This window comes from Anguilla rostrata, chromosome 8 (assembly GCF_018555375.3).
Source record: "Anguilla rostrata isolate EN2019 chromosome 8, ASM1855537v3, whole genome shotgun sequence".
Lineage (NCBI taxonomy): Eukaryota > Metazoa > Chordata > Actinopteri > Anguilliformes > Anguillidae > Anguilla > Anguilla rostrata.
Genome location: NC_057940.1, coordinates 110,674 through 127,423, shown reverse-complemented (window position 1 = coordinate 127,423; position 16,750 = coordinate 110,674). Strand labels below are relative to the sequence as shown.

The 16,750-nt window shown below is 49.3% G+C and overlaps 1 protein-coding gene and 1 long non-coding RNA gene across 5 annotated transcripts in view; one reads left to right on the top strand and one right to left on the bottom strand.

The window, feature by feature from the left end:
- The window catches only part of LOC135260445 (enhancer of polycomb homolog 1-like), a 33,273-nt gene that overhangs the window by 4,407 nt on the left and 12,116 nt on the right, over positions 1-16,750 (top strand). For all 4 annotated transcript variants that reach the window (XR_010331569.1, XM_064345662.1, XM_064345660.1 and 1 more), the window contains exons 2-6: positions 9,212-9,371; positions 14,078-14,223; positions 15,300-15,506; positions 15,656-15,804; positions 16,561-16,714. Coding sequence is in view for 3 of the 4 variants with exons in the window: in XM_064345660.1 (XP_064201730.1) it covers positions 9,212-9,371; positions 14,078-14,223; positions 15,300-15,506; positions 15,656-15,804; positions 16,561-16,714 (816 nt within the window). In the remaining variant the exon portion in view is untranslated. The remainder of the gene's footprint in view (positions 1-9,211; positions 9,372-14,077; positions 14,224-15,299; positions 15,507-15,655; positions 15,805-16,560; positions 16,715-16,750) is intronic.
- On the bottom strand, positions 5,861-7,375 carry LOC135260446 (uncharacterized). Its single transcript, XR_010331570.1, has 2 exons — positions 7,287-7,375; positions 5,861-7,228 (listed from the first exon to the last, which is right to left on the bottom strand). It is a non-coding gene; the product is annotated as an uncharacterized LOC135260446 (long non-coding RNA).

The following is a 16,750-nucleotide window of genomic DNA, read 5'->3' as shown; positions in this document are numbered from 1 at the left end:
AAAACTTTCCCAGCATTGTCCAAGTAAATATTCTCATGAAACGGTCTCAGTGGCCTCAAATATATTACTCTTTAGTCCTCATTATTCAAACAAGTGGTGGCTGAACCATTATAATTTTCATTCTTGGCCCTCTTCACGTATTAGGTCGGGATTGCTTATAGGATGCTTGTAAAACCACTCAAATTGTCATAAGATTACCCCAAATATCAACATGCGGGTTTTCAAATGTGTGTTTCATGCTAGAGGTCTTGGGGTCAAGGAAGATCTATTCTTAGAATAAGTGATGTTTATCAATTTACTGGGTTCAGTTGGCTTAATATCTAGCAGCAATATAACTGGCCAGTTCCTTAACACTTCCACACTGCTCATGTTTAGAGGTCTGTCTTCTGTCCCTGTGTGTTTCTATAGAAAGCAGCATTTTAAGCTGCTAAGCACCTGTCCGCTGGGCTTTGAAATGGGCTGCTCCCCGTGCGTTGAATAGAGTCAGTGGAGCACCTGTTGCTGCAGTCTGCTGTTCTCCTTCCCTCTGTCTGAGGGGCATTGAGCTGCTCAGAGTGGATCCCCTGTCCTTGGAGAGGATTGTGTTTTGGATGCTGATACTGAAATGACTTTAGTTGTTGATGCCTGACAGATCTCAGCCGGTCAGACCAGTTAATTCGGTTCTGCATGTCGTACTCCCACTCTGAAAGGGTGGCTTGCTTTTGCCCTTCAGGCAGGCCCACATGGATTAATGTTATGTTTATCATTTTGTGCCAGCAGGTGTGTTTCTGTTATGGGATGCAGAAATTGGGTCGAGTTTCTTTTGAGCATCAGTCAGTCTGATGCCAAACTGACGGTTTGTCTGAGTCTATGGGTTCTGTACTGTTAAAGGGAACTTAGGAGTACGGTAATTAGTGTTGAGGGTGCTTACTTACATGGGTACCCTCAGCAGTGGGATGCAGTGTAGATGTGTGAAGTATTTAAGCTGTGGTGGTAATGTAGGGGATCCTGAACCCCGGTCCTGGAGATGCCCTGTGTATGCTGCTTTTCTTTCCAGCCTTGATTGTAATTATTAATGTGGAAAGAGGTGTTAACTGTTTTTACTTAGACATGTTAATGTAAAATTACGGATGGTATTCTCTCCTAATATGCTGTCGCACTGTCCAAAGCAGATAGTGAACATTTCATATTAGCTAACGGACTTTTAATCAGTCAGATCAGCTCTTGGACCACCAGTGTTTTAATTTTCAGTGCTGTGGCAAATGGTCCCATCTGAAAGATGCTGTATTTTGCATCACTCTTATCCAGAGCGACGTACAACAAAGTGTATAACCATAACCAGGAACAAGTATGACGAAACCCCTAGAGAGAAGTACCGGTCCAAGTGCAGGGAACAACCGCATAGTTCAACTTGGACCCTGGAGGTTAAACTGATTAACACTAACAACGAAAACGGCAGCAACGCAGTCTGTGGAAAAAATACAAGTACTGGTTAAGCACTTAATTGACCTACAGCTGAAATCGCTGAGTGTGTAGGCAAATTACCACTGAAGCAGAACGGTTTGTGCAGTATTAATTGTTTGAAGAAAATCGGCAGCAAGCTAAACCAGCATTGTGTTAAAATCTCTTCCAGGACAAAGGTGTTGAACATAATGTCACGTTTTCAGTGACCTTTATTAGTTAAGAGATTGGTTAGCAGGAAAAACGGCATTTGCAGTAGTTTTTCAGCACCTGGGTTGGGATCCGATGTGCTTTATGATATTTAAATAGTAGTGCGGTCTTCATACTGGTCCTGTACAGTGATAAGGGTGCGTTGCTCCATTTTCATGACTGGGCCCCACGGTTTTATAGAAATTTTGCAATGCTGCTCTCGGTGTAATACCTTTTCATTTTACTTATTACTGTGTAGGAAGCTTTAGTCTTTCATTGCATATGCTAATTGTGATAGGCGAGTTTGGCATACGCTGTGTGAAAACAGGCTGATGTGCACAACACATTATCTCGGTTAGGAAGACAAAGATGATTGATTGATCAGCTCCTTTGAGAGTATTAGGTCTTGTTTTGTTGACATTTGGCGACTGAAATCATATTAATTCTTTAATATGGTCATAATATGTACTAACTATAAAATTCAGTGTAATGCCGACGCTCACATTGTTCATTGCTGTAGTTTTGAGCAAACAAGTTGTTTTGTGTGAGCTTGGCTGGAGTTTGTAAACACAGGTGTGTACTGTGCTGCAGAAGTGTGTTTAGAGTTCTGCTTTTCTGTGCACATCTGGGACTGAGCTGGAAATGAGCAACGCTGTGTTCCCATGAGTGGCTTGTGAGCTGTCAGTGACCAGCTGTCTTCTTGCGTTCTGTGTGACTTCATCTCTGTGCTCGCTGTGGAGGAAATTCTTCTCCTTATAGGTTCTGAGGTGTGATCTTGTTGCAGAGTTGGCAATGTAAGAAGAAAACTCTGACACTGTAAAGTCTTATTGATTATTTATTTTCACACAAGCTTGCGGGAGGTCCTGTTATCTTCCCAGAGATAAGAGGAAGTCCCGGAACAATGGAAATGCATAGGCTAGATCTTTATACAATCAAGCTTCCTTAATATGCATATATAATGAAGCAAAATCAATCATAGCATAGATCAGACCACAAGTTACATTTATGACGTGTCAGCTACTTATCCAATAACCAAGCACTAGTCTAAAATAACTGTTCTTTCCAGCGTCTGTTTCCTGTCTGTGCTGGGCAGCGGTTCATCACCTTAGGGTCATGGCAAGTCCCCCAATTCTAAGAAACTGCATAGAACACCAACTCCAGGAAACTGCACGGACGCCTGCATAGATCAACACCACTGTTGCAACAGTTCATGAACATGATCTCTTGAGTCACACATACATTTATAATTATATTCTTGATTAATCAATACAATCTTTAATAAGTAATATGCAGAAATATAAAAATACAAAAGATATAAAAGGATATAAGAAATATAAAATATAAATCCACTAAAAGGCAAAGCATACTTCCACATCGCCCACCCTGTTCTTGTGTAGTACTGCTGTGTGGTGCAGTGTAACAACCGCTCCGTTCAGCTCGAGCGTTGGTGGCTCTGCGCTCGGCGGGGCGAGCGTTGGCGGCTCTGCGCTCGGCGGGGCGAGCGTTGGCGGCTCTGCTCGGCGGGACGAGCGTTGGCGGCTCTGCGCTCGGCGGGACGAGCGTTGGCGGCTCTGCGCTCGGCGGGACGAGCGTTGGCGGCTCTGCGCTCGGCGGGGCGAGCGTTGGCGGCTCTGCGCTCGGCGGGACGAGCGTTGGCGGCTCTGCGCTCGGCGGGACGAGCGTTGGCGGCTCTGCGCTCGGCGGGACGAGCGTTGGCGGCTCTGCGCTCGGCGGGACGAGCGTTGGCAGCTCTGCGCTCGGCGGGGCGAGCGTTGGCGGCTCTGCGCTCGGCGGGGCGAGCGTTGGCGGCTCTGCGCTCGGCGGGGCGAGCGTTGGCGGCTCTGCGCTCGGCGGGGCGGGCGTTGGCGGCTCTGCGCTCGGCGGGGCGGGCGTTGGCGGCTCTGCGCTCGGCGGGGCGAGCGTTGGCGGCTCTGCGCTCGGCGGGGCGAGCGTTGGCGGCTCTGCGCTCGGCGGGGCGAGCGTTGGCGGCTCTGCGCTCGGCGGGGCGGGCGTTGGCGGCTCTGCGCTCGGCGGGGCGGGCGTTGGCGGCTCTGCGCTCGGGCGGTGGCGTGCGTGGCGGCGCTGCGCTCTGGCGGGGCGTGCGTTGGCGGCTCTGCGCTCGGCGGGGCGTGCGTTGGCGGCTCTGCGCTCGGCGGGGCGTGCGTTGGCGGCTCTGCGCTCGGCGGGCGAGCGTTGCGGCTCTGCGCTCGGCGGGCGAGCGTTGGCGGCTCTGCGCTCGGCGGGGCGGGCGTTGGCGGCTCTGCGCTCGGCGGGGCGGGCGTTGGCGGCTCTGCGCTCGGCGGGGCGGGCTTTGGCGGCTCTGCGCTCGGCGGGGCGAGTGTTGGTGGTTCAGCGGAGCGAGCGTTGGCTGGTTTGTGCTCGGCGGGGCGAGCGTTTGCCAGGCATGCGTTGGCGGCTTGGCGGGGCAAGCTTTGGCGGGAAGCCCCATTGGGAAGATGATTGTGGGTTAATCGCCCAAACCACCACGCATCTTGAAAACCATAGGCTGTGTAACCTGGAGGTTGCAGGTTCATTTCCCAAGCTACTTAACCTGAATCTCAGACTATGTCTGTCAGACTGCTGGGGCACCTTTCTGTGGGTTATTTTGTTGAGCTGCTCAGTCAGCACTTGGTCTGTCAGATGAAATCTTGTGAGTGTGGACCCTGTCTTACTTGCTGTGTCAGATTAAACCATCAGGTAGAGGAAACCATGGTTAATTTCAGGGCTCTGCACTAATATATTTTCCAAGGAGCAAGTGTGCTACTAAGGAGTACACTAATGAGTCTGGAATAAATGCTCTTAAAGGAGCAAATGGTGCTGAAACAGGAGCTGTGTCCTCCTGTTGCCTTCTTCCCCAGTAACACGTGTCCTGAGTCAGGCAGGACTTTGATTTGTGGGGTCAGCACTGTTTTCCTGTTTTAGATCAGTTTCGATTGGTACACTACCCCCCAGCTAGTACACAGGAAAGAGGGAAGGGGTGTCTGATGCTCCTGTGATGTTTGGGAGTGGTTTTGTTCTGAATGATTTTAGGTTTGTGCAGTTTTGGGGCGTTTTCGGTGGTTCACACTCTGTACCGCTTGTTATTTTATGAAGTAGGCTATTTCTGTAGAAATCTTGAGCCTGGTGTCTGAATGAGCAAACCTGTGTCATTCAGAACCTGCATCGGTTTCATGCCCTGGTGCGCAGCAAGGGGGGGTGTAATAATGATAATTATAGTAATGATAGTTGTAATGACCTGGAATACCTATAAGATATGGTTAATGAGTTAGCGGTTTGGGGACACAGTGAAGTCTGATGTTAGTTAGCGGTTTGGCGATACAGACTAACTGCAGGCTAACTCCATTGCATTAATGTCATGTGTAGTTCGGTACAGTAGTACTGTGTTCTGTAGTCCGGGAAGGTAAACATTTTGGTGTTGGCGTGGTAATCCTAGTAGTGTCTGAAGACATGCACAGAAAGGCATATGTGTTTCTTTGAATGCTTTAAGCCTTACTGCATGTTCAGAGGATACTGCTGTCTGGAGAAACAAGTTGGTTGCATGGTGAAGGATATTTTCAGTGGATCATCCTGTGCTTGTTCACCGGTGCTATTTGTGTGGTTTCTAATTGAACCGCTCTGTCCCTTGTGGGATAAGGAGCTGCAGCCGTGTGGCTGTCGTGGCAGAGGTTGGTTGTGCGTTCACCCGTTGGCTGATCTCCGTTGGGGTGCTGGCAGTGCGCTGTTTAGACGGGTGTTTCCAGGTCGCCTCACACACAGCCATACGGGTCACGCAGAGTTCACTGCAAGCACACGCCACGCTTCAGACCCGAGAATCAGAGTTTGGACTATCGGTGAGATCAGCTGCTTTAATCATCGCTGAAGTGCTCAGCAGCAGAAGCCTGCATGCCCTGCCTCTCTCTGGCCAGTTCTGTGTGATCAGCATTAGGCTCCAGTTCTGTGTGATCAGTGTTAGGCTCCAGTTCTGTGTGATCAGTGTTAGGCTTCAGTTCTGTGTGATCAGTGTTGGGCTCCAGTTCTCTGTATGATCAGCGTTGGGCTCCAGTTCTGTGTGATCAGCGTTAGGCTCCAGTTCTGTGTGATCAGTGTTAGGCTCTAGTTCTCTGTATGATCAGCGTTGGGCTCCAGTTCTCTGTATGATCAGCGTTGGGCTCCAGTTCTGTGTGATCAGCGTTGGGCTCCAGTTCTGTGTGATCAGCGTTAGGCTCCAGTTCTCTGTATGATCAGCGTTGGGCTCCAGTTCTCTGTATGATCAGCGTTGGGCTCCAGTTCTGTGTGATCAGTGTTAGGCTCTAGTTCTCTGTATGATCAGCGTTGGGCTCCAGTTCTCTGTATGATCAGCGTTGGGCTCCAGTTCTGTGTGATCAGCGTTGGGCTCCAGTTCTGTGTGATCAGCGTTAGGCTCCAGTTCTCTGTATGATCAGCGTTGGGCTCCAGTTCTCTGTATGATCAGCGTTGGGCTCCAGTTCTGTGTGATCAGCGTTAGGCTCCAGTTCTGTGTATGATCAGCATTGGGCTCCTGTTCTCTGTGTGATCAGGTAGCAGCGTAAGAGGTATGCAAGTCCAGTGAGGTTGTGGCTCCCCTGCTCCAGGTGCAGCTAGAGCAGGAGCTGCTGTCTGTGGTCAGCCGCTAACTGTCCCGCCGTGTCTTTAAAAAATGACATTAATGTGGCACATTAGGCCCCTTGAGCCCAGCGTGTGTTAGAGTTAGGCCGTCTCCAGCCCCCTCTCTTAATGTGGGTTGTCTCCAGCCCCTGACTGATTCAGACTGATGTAGCAGTGCATTTGAGATTCACTTTTAAAACACCTGTCTGTTCTGCAGTTGGCTGTGCAGTCTTTCATAGAATACCTACTCCTGGTGTTTTCTCCTGAACATTAATACTCAAGTTCTTTCAGAGGGATCCAATGAAACTGTTGGCTTGTTTTGGAGATGAACATTTTCAGTGTTTTTCCTGTTAGTCTGAAGTGCTCTGTTATGGTGCATTGCAGTGCTGTTCTTTTCCCCTCACTAGGTCTTTGCCTGTATTTTTCATATTGATTTTAAAATCAAGATGGTTTTGCCTGCGCGTGGGGTTGAATGCTGCTTTAATTATGCACGCTTTCAGTAGTAATTCATGGCTGACTGCTTTCACCTATGACGGGTTTTGTCGAAAGCCCACAATCTCGTGTGTCCAACCCATAAAATTGTTTTTAATCCACAAGACTGAATGTTTGCTTTTCCTCAAGGACTCCAATTGAGGTTTATTGTTTTAAATGTTCCTCTTCGCCGGGTGCTGGCGGTATTGTTGATCATCAAAGCCAGCACGTGCATGGGATTAAACTGAGCCCTGCTGATAGGTCTGATGCTCTCTTGGGTCATGTGACTGTATTGGTGTTGGGTGTGAAAATCAGCCTGCGGGTCATGTGACTGTATTGGTGTTGGGTGTGAAAATCAGCCTGAAGGTCATGTGACTGTATTGGTGTTGGGTGTGAAAGTCAACCTGCAGGTCATGTGACTGTATTGGTGTTGGGTGTGAAAGTCAGCCAGGCCACAGTTCAGTCTCACTGCAGCTGGCTGACTTGCTTCTCGTCTGCAGTGTGGCTGAAGCAGGTGCCCTGTAACCTGAGGGCAGAGGAGCTGTGCACTGTAACCTGAGGGCAGAGGAGCTGTGCACTGTAACCTGAGGGCAGAGGAGGAATCCTCCGCTTCTTGCATTTAGATTTGGAGCTGAGGCTGCTGGTTAATGCTAAGGAAATTAGTCTTTTGGCAGTGTTATTTTCACTATTTTCTGCACTATGACAGCCTCTCATATAAGTCTGTTTTTCACACTGTAAGTCTGTTTTTTTCAGCATACACCATGTTTAGAATGCTTCAGTATTACAGGATAGTCTGCTGAGTGAGAGCCGGGGTGTGGAGCTTGTTCCCCAGCCCTGTACCGCTGTGTAGAGGGGTGCCGGGGTGTGGATGCTGGGATGGTGGGTTGAGCTGAGCATGCTGGGATGGTGGTTTGAGCTGAGCATGCTGGGATGGTGGGTTGAGCTGAGCATGCTGGGATGGTGGGTTGAGCTGAGCGTGCTGGGATGGTGGGTTGAGCTGAGCGTGCTGGGATGGTGGGTTGAGCTGAGCGTGCTGGGATGGTGGGGTAAGCTGAGCGTGCTGGGATGGTGGGGTAAGCTGAGCGTGCTGGGATGGTGGGGTAAGCTGAGCGTGCTGGGATGGTGGGGTAAGCTGAGCGTGCTGGGATGGTGGGTTGAGGTGAGCGTGCTGGGATGGTGGGTTGAGCTGAGCATGCTGGGATGGTGGATTGAGCTGAGCGTGCTGGGATGGTGGGGTAAGCTGAGCGTGCTGGGATGGTGGGGTAAGCTGAGCGTGCTGGGATGGTGGGTTGAGCTGAGCATGCTGGGATGGTGGGGTAAGCTGAGCGTGCTGGGATGGTGGGTTGAGCTGAGCGTGGTGGAGCTGGGATGGTGGGGTAAGCTGAGCTTCAGAGGTGTTCATGTTGTGAGTGGAACTAGCAGTGTCAGACAAAAGAATGAACTGAAAAAAGTGTGCTTCATGGCCTGTGAGGACAGTGCAGTGTGAAGTGTGCTTTATGGCCTGTGAGGACAGTGCACTGTGAAGATTGCTTTATGGCCTGTGAGGACAGTGCACTGTGAAGATTGCTTTATGGCCTGTGAGGACAGTGCACTGAAGTGTGCTTTATGGTTTGTGAGGACAGTGCGGTGTGAAGTGTGCTTTATGGCTTGTGAGGACAGTACACTGTGAAGTGTGCTTTATGGCCTGTGAGGACAGTGCGGTGCTTTATGGCTTGTGAGGACAATGCGGTGTGAATTGTGCTTTATGGCCTGTGAGGACAGTAGTAGGCTATTAGCAGGTCATGTGTTCCTGGTATTATTATTATTTTATCTGAAGAAACGGACACTGCAGTGGTGCACGGATATTCACCAACACCTGGTTCCCATGGCGAGAGGCTGTGGAAATACCTTTGTTTCATTGGTTTTTTGGTGCTTGGAAAAAGGTAACCAAGACAGACAGGTCTGAAACGGACTCTTGCTAGGGGTGCCCCCTGGCACAAGCTTTGACACATTATTAGCTGATGCTCCAGACCTGGCGTTCGTTATGCCTTCTGAAAGAGCCGTTGTTGTGGTGATTGGGCAGTTATTTGATTGGAATGTCGAGACTACAGCATGCGCCATCTCCTGTGAACCGCGTTTTGCTGACAAATAACATCCCATAATGAGCGGGTGACGGCTGCTAGGCGCTGTACACACCCGTTCTGTCTGAGTGTGTGTAATAGGGTGTGTGGGGGGTACATTGTGTGAACAAACGTCTACCTATGTCTGATGTACAGAAATCCTGTTTATCAGCGTTGGGCAGAAGTTGTGCGCGTATGTCTGTGTAAGAATATGTGTGTGCGAGTGCGTGCGTGTGAGAGCACATTCATGCGAGTGTGTGTGCGTATGTCTGTGTAAGAGTGTGTGTGCGTGTGTGTTTGTTTGTGTGTGTGCATGTGAATGTTTGTGTGCGTGCGTTTGTTTGTGTTTGTTTTTGTGCCTGTGTACCTGCACCCTCTCCTAACCCCGCTCCGCGCTCCTCTCCCTGCAGGAGCACCATCTCCAGCGGGCCATCTCTGCGCAGCAGGTGTACGGGGAGAAGCGGGATAACATGGTCATCCCTGTCCCCGAGGCGGAGAGCAACATCGCCTACTACGAGTCTCTGTACCCTGGGGAGTTCCGCATGCCAAAGCAGCTCATTCACATACAGCGTGAGTCCATGAGCCGAACTGACTCTAACCCTGACCCTAACCCTAACACATACAGCATGAGTCCCTGACCCAACCCATACAGCGTGAGTCCCTGACCCTATCTGACCCTAACCCTAACCCATGCAGCGTGAGTCGCTGACCCTAACTAACCCTAACCCTTACCCAACCCTAACCCATGCAGCGTGAGTCGCTGACCCTATCTGACCCTAACCCTGACCCAACCCTAACCCATGCAGCGTGAGTCGCTGACCCTAACCCTAACCCTGACCCAACCCTAACCCATGCAGCGAGTCCCTGACCCTATCTGACCCTAACCCTGACCCAACCCTACTCTAACCCTAACTCTGAGCCAACCCTACTCTAACCCTAACCCAACCTTAACCCATGCAGCGTGAGTCCCTGACCCAACCCTAACCCATGCAGCGTGAGTCCCTGACCCAACCCTGACCCAACCCTAACCCATGCAGCGTGAGTCCCTGACCCAACCCTAACCCATGCACAGGGCTTAAAGTTCTCCGGCACTGTGCCGGAATTCCAGCGAGGGGCTGTTTAAGATTCGAAAACAGATCATTTTAATTTCTATGGAAAATATTCTTGCATATTTTTTATAACTGTCGCGTAGCAAGAATATGGCTGTAAATGTATTTATGCAGCCATAAGGAACCCTATATTTTGTATTAATAAAGTGGACCTACTTCCTTCGTTTACCCTGTGGCTCAGCGAAGTGTCAGCTCAATAATGCACGTGACCGTGCTACTTTTATTCGTTTTGTTTTCATATCATCGTCGCAATCTTTTGGACTAATTTGGCAATCGTTTGACAACAGTAGTCCTATGCCGCATATGCTGTTTAGAGAACGGAGGAACGAGCATTGAAAAGTTTGAAAGATGGGTGTATTGGATATTCTTTATGGCTTTGAAAGTTTTGCTTGGACTTGGATACAATTACCAGACTATGGTTTCCGATTGAGGAAAGGATGAGTAGATAATGCATTTTTCCGCCATTTGGACCTTTCAAGTTAACGTGAGGATTCACATTTAGAAACGATTAGATTTGGTGGTGTTGTCTTTCTGAAACGGGTCGCGATATGCGCCACTGCCATTATCCATCTGGCTTGTAGCCTACAGCTCGCTAGGCTTAGGCTGTGTTTTTAGCGTCTTATACCACCAAAGTATCTCTAATATCTTCCATTTGTGTTTTGTTTGTGCTCGTATATTTTGTTCGTTTTGAGCATATAACAGTAGCCTAGGTATCCAATCACATTCAGTCGTCATCAACACTTCAAGTCATGCGCACAAGATGTAATGTCTTTTGGTGAAGAATGGAAACAAAATTTATTAAACCTGGTGAAAACACAACCGTTACCGTATTTGACAGATATGTCAAAAATAAATGGAGATGGGCTTGGATAGAGGAAACTGGTAGACAGTGCACTTTACCTTTTGTTTGTTTTGCACAATTTGTTATTGTTTGTTATTTGTATCAGTTGTGGTAAAAAAACATGTTAATTTTCAATTAATTCATTTCTTCATTTTGTGAACCCCCCTTCCCTCCATTATTTCTCCCCCGAACACATTTCAGGCACAGAAATTTTCCTTGCTTTAAGCCCTGCATACAGCATGAGACCCTGACCCAACCCTAACCCAAACAGCTTGAGTCCCTGACCCTGACTAACCCTAACCCTAACACATACAGTGTGACTCCCTAACCCTGAACCTGACCCAACCCTAACACATACAGCGTGAGACCCTGACCCAACCCATACAGCGTGAGTCCCTGACCCTAACTAACCCTAACACATACAGCGTGAGCCCCTGACCCTAACTAGCCCATACAGCGTGATTCCCTGACCCTAACTAACCCTAACCCTAACACATACAGTGTGAGTCCCTAACCCTGAACCTGACCCAACCCTAACACATACAGCGTGAGACCCTGACCCTAACTAAGCCTAACCCTAACACATACAGTGCGAGTCCCTGACCCTAACTAACCCTAACCCTAACACATACAGTGTGAGTCCCTGACCCTAACTAACCCTAACCCTAACACATACAGCATGAGACCCTGACCCAACCCTAACCCATACAGCGTGAGTCCCTGACCCTAACTAACCCTAACCCTAACACATACAGTGTGAGTCCCTGACCCTAACTAACCCTAACACATACAGTGTGAGTCCCTGACCCAACCCTAACCCATACAGCGTGAGTCCCTGACCCTAACTAACCCTAACCCTAACACATACAGTGTGAGTCCCTGACCCTAACTAACCCTAACCCTAACACATACAGTGTGAGTCCCTGACCCTAACTAACCCTAACCCTAACACATAGTGTGAGTCCCTGACCCTAACTAACCCTAACCCTAACACATACAGCATGAGACCCTGACCCAACCCTAACCCATACAGCGTGAGTCCCTGACCCTAACTAACCCTAACCCTAACACATAGTGTGAGTCCCTGACCCTAACTAACCCTAACCCTAACACATACAGCGTGAGTCCCTGACCCTAACTAACCCTAACCCTAACACACACAGTGTGAGTCCCTGACCCTAACTAACCCTAACCCTAACCCTAACACATACAGTGTGAGTCCCTGACCCTAACTAACCCTAACCCTAACACATAGTGTGAGTCCCTGACCCTAACTAACCCTAACCCTAACACATACAGCATGAGACCCTGACCCAACCCTAACCCATACAGCGTGAGTCCCTGACCCTAACTAACCCTAACCCTAACACATAGTGTGAGTCCCTGACCCTAACTAACCCTAACCCTAACACATACAGTGTGAGTCCCTGACCCTAACTAACCCTAACCCTAACACATACAGTGTGAGTCCCTAACCCTGAACCTGACCCAACTCTAACACATACAGCGTGATCCCTGACCCTAACTAACCCTAATCCTAACACATACAGCATGAGTCCCTCCCCAGACATTCCCATGTCACCCCCCTGCTCACTGACCTCCACTGGCTGCCTGTTATGGCTCGCATCAAATTTAAGACTTTGGTGCTTGCATACCAGGTGGCTAAGGGGTCAGCACCAGGATACATCCAGAGGATCATCAGACCCTACACACCAGCCAAACCTCACCGTTCTGCCACCTCTGGACAATTGGCACCTCCCCCTCTTCGTGTCCGTACTTCCCGTTCGCGTCTGCTGTCTGTCCTGGCCCCTCGCTGATGGAATGACCTTCCCGTGGCGGTCAGAACAGCAGAAAATCTGTCTACCTTCAAGCGCAGACTAAAGACTCATCTCTTCAGGCTGCACCTCTCCCCACCCCTCCCTAGCCTCTAGTTTAGCTCTACTGTATGCACCTAGTTAGGCTAATGCGATCTCGTTAGTTTTGTACTTGGCAGGATTGTTTTGTTTATTTGCTGAACAGGTTACCCTACAGGGTTGGAGTCCTGATCTATGTGGTCACTTCTGGCACTACGATCTTTACCTCACTCTAGTGTGTTTTTCTGCACCTCTGCACTTGTTGTCCGTCGCTCTGGATAAGAGCGTCTGCTAAATGCCTGTAATGTAATGTCCCGACCCTAACCCTGACCCAACCCTAACACATACAGCGTGAGTTCCTGACCCTAACTAACCCTCTGCTCATGTTTTATAATGGAAGCCCAGAGGATGAAGGAAAGGCTTTCTGTGTGAGAGAAGCATCTTTATTCCCGTCATTGTTGTGTTAATCTCAGATCACGGTGTGTTCAGTGGGGGAAAAGGCCATTGCTGGACAGGCTATGGACAGTTTAAAAGTGTACGAGCTGCCATTGTGGTTTTATTTGAAGAACTGTGTGTGTGTAAGAATATTATGGTTTTGTTGGAGAAATTTTATATAGCACTTGGGGGAAAATCCATCTTCATCAAATTAAATCGGTCCCCCTTTGGAGTGATCAGTATACCTTTTGATTTTGGGTGTTAATTATTGTACTATTTAGTTGGGCTGTTTTGCTTATGTGTGTACCTGAAAGTGAAGGACAGTGCGTTCTCTTATGAACACGGGGAACAGCTACACTGACATTCATTTAAAGCAAAAACAGTTCTTACTGTGTGGAAGTGGTTTACCTTGCCTGAACCATACAGGTACTGCCTGACTCATAACATATTTAATTCCTGCTTTAATTTGATGGGCATTACGTGTGCGTTATCTATAGTGAAAATGGTTAGGCTGTGGAATGCCATTTATGATAACTACGCATTGAGGTAATGCAGTTTAATATTATGGATCTGGATGTTTAACCAGAAGCTGCAGGTTCATCCCTCTTATTTCCTTGTGCTGGGTGTTTGATCAGTGTGGGCACTCAGGTTCTGTTGGTCCCCCCTCTCCTCTGGCTCTACAGGCTAGCTATATGCGTTCCTGTCTGTAGATTGGATTACATCTCCGGGAACGGTCATGGACACATGCTCTTCAGATGGTATTCCACAAAGAAATTTTGCTAATGTCAAATGACAGAAACCGTTATGGAAAATTGAATTAAATAATTAAGTGGAGAAGCATGTGTGCATTGGCCTTTTGAGAGAGTGAGAGAGAGATTGAGAGAGAAATGCAGAAACTGATAAGAGCCCTCTGATAATGCCCCTGACACTTCCTGTCCACTGGCTGTGGTTAAATGCCCAGCAAGGTGTGTAATGTTGGAAGTGTGCTCTGGTAGTTCCGTAAGTGAAGAGGGAACGTCTGTGTTCTCTGTGCTGCAGCTTTCAGTCTGGATACAGAGCAGCCCGACTACGACCTGGACTCGGAGGATGAGGCCTTTCTCACCAAGCTGAAGAAGAAGATGGAGATCACCCCACTGCAGTTTGAGGAGATGATCGACCGTTTGGAGAAGGGCAGTGGGCAACAGGTAGACCCCCGCACCGACACGCCTGTCTCTGTGCACACATGGGAATAAAAGTTACAATTAGAGTGGAGTTTCGGTATACTGTCTGTAATACTGTGTTGTTGCACCAGTTCCGACCTGTAATGTGGTGTGTTACTACCTCCACCCCATGGTAATGAGAACCTGAGCCCCTGCACAGGTGTGTCAGGGAATCTTCTGTTGGTCAACCTGGTCAGAGGTGGTTTAGTGAACCTGGTCACAGGTGGTTTAGTGAACCTGGTCACAGGTGGTTTAGTGAACCTGGTCAGAGGTGGTTTAGTGAACCTGGTCAGTGGTGGTTTAGTGAACCTGGTCACAGGTTGTTTAGTGAACCTGGTCAGAAGTGGTTTAGTGAACCTGGTCAGAAGTGGTTTAGTGAACCTGGTCAGAAGTGGTTTAGTGAACCTGGTCAGTGGTGGTTTAGTGAACCTGGTCAGGTGGTTTAGTGAACCTGGTCAGTGTGTTTAGTGAACCTGTCAGTGGTGTTTAGTGAACCTGGTCAGTGGTGGTTTAGTGAACCTGGTCAGTGGTGGTTTAGTGAACTGGTCCAGTGGTGGTTTAGTGAACCTGGTCAGTGTGGTTTAGTGAACCTGGTCAGTGTGGTTTAGTGAACCTGGTCAGTGGTGGTTTAGTGAACCTGGTCAGTGGTGGTTTAGTGAACCTGGTCAGTGGGGTTAGTGACCTGGTGTGGTGTTAGTGAACCTGGTCAGTGGTGGTTTAGTGAACCTGGTCAGTGGTGGTTTAGTGAACCTGGTCAGAGGTGGTTTAGTGAACCTGGTCAGAGGTGGTTTAGTGAACCTGGTCAGTGGTGGTTTAGTGAACCTGGTCAGTGGTGGTTTAGTGAACCTGGTCAGTGGTGGTTTAGTGAACCTGGTCAGTGGTGGTTTAGTGAACCTGGTCAGTGGTGGTTTAGTGAACCTGGTCAGTGGTGGTTTAGTGAACCTGGTCAGAGGTGGTTTAGTGAACCTGGTCAGAAGTGGTTTAGTGAACCTGGTCAGTGGTGGTTTAGTGTACCTGGTCTGAGAGTTTAGCGGACCCTAACCGGTCTCCTCCCTTCTCAGATGGTGACTCTGCCAGAGGCCAAGCTCCTCCTGAAGGAGGATGATGAGCTGATTCGGGAGGTGTTTGAGTACTGGACCCGCAAGAGGAGGAGCTCTAAGAGCGCCTCCCTCATCCCCACCGTCAAGCAGGAGAAGCGCGACGGCTCCAGCACCAGCGACCCGTACGTGGCCTTTCGCCGGAGGACCGAGAAGATGCAGACGCGCAAGGTAGCCTAGCGCACGTTTATAACGCCTTTTTACTCTCCAGTTTACTCAGACTACATGTATTTAGTCTGTTAATGGGTAACTAAATGGCGTGGGATTTGGCCCACAGAGCCAGCCTTGCTGCAGTCTTAACTCCACTGCTTTGTCTTCAGAACCGCAAGAACGACGAGGCGTCGTACGAGAAGATGCTGAAGCTTCGGAGGGACCTGAGCCGGGCCGTGACCATCCTGGAGATGATCAAGAGGAGAGAGAAGAGCAAGAGGGAGCTCCTGCACCTGACGCTGGAAATCATCGAGAAGCGGTGAGCGCCCGACAACCTTCTGGTCCCGTCCGCGCTGTCCTACAGAGGACACCGCTGGAAAAACAGTGCCACAAACAATGATTAGTCTGGGCTGAGCCTATTGTAGTTTGTGGTTTTGTGAAAGGGGACTCTTCCATCCCTTTCCTATGTGGGAGGATGTCAGACCTGTCCCAGAGGGCTGCTGGCTCAGCTTCCTGTCAGCTTGCAGCTCATTTAGGCCCTGGAAGCGCAGGGTGTCTTGTGGCCAGTCAGTGATGCGAATGAAGCACTTTAGAGCTACAACACACTGAAAATCAGCAGACCCTTCAGCCCTCTAGTGCCTGAGACCCTTGGGTCTGCGGTCCTGATCCTGTCTCCATCTGCGCTTCAGCTTGGTTTAGGAGCCCGAGTCTGAGTCTCATGCTAACTGCCTCTCAGTGCAGTGAATTATGGGAGAACCAGAATAAAGTGAGGAGGGATGAAGGATGTGCACAGAGATCGGCTGAAATGCAGTAAAATGTTCCTGCTATAAAATAAAATGAGACTCAAATGTGTTGCAGTCTAAATGCTGTAGATTGGGCTAGGGTTAGGCTTAATGGTGTAGGCTGGTGGGGCAGAGGTATAAATAAATATAAATTGTGCCAAACCCAGTCCACGCATAATAGACTGGAGACACATGCATGCCGTGCGTTTGAGGTGCCGCCCAGCCCTGGATGCGCTGATGGCACTTTGGTTACCATGGTGGTTTGGTTACCGTGGCATTTTGTTCTGTTCCAGGCACAACATGGCAGACTTTGGCGGTGAGATAATGGCAGAGGTTCTGGCCCAGCGGGCGCTGGTGAGACCACTCTACACCATACCCATCATTCCCCTGACCAGCAGCCAGTACCGCCACCAGGACCACATGGAGCTGAAGGACTACAAGCCCAAGGTACACCTGATTGGGTGGCCATGGTCTGTCTGTGCC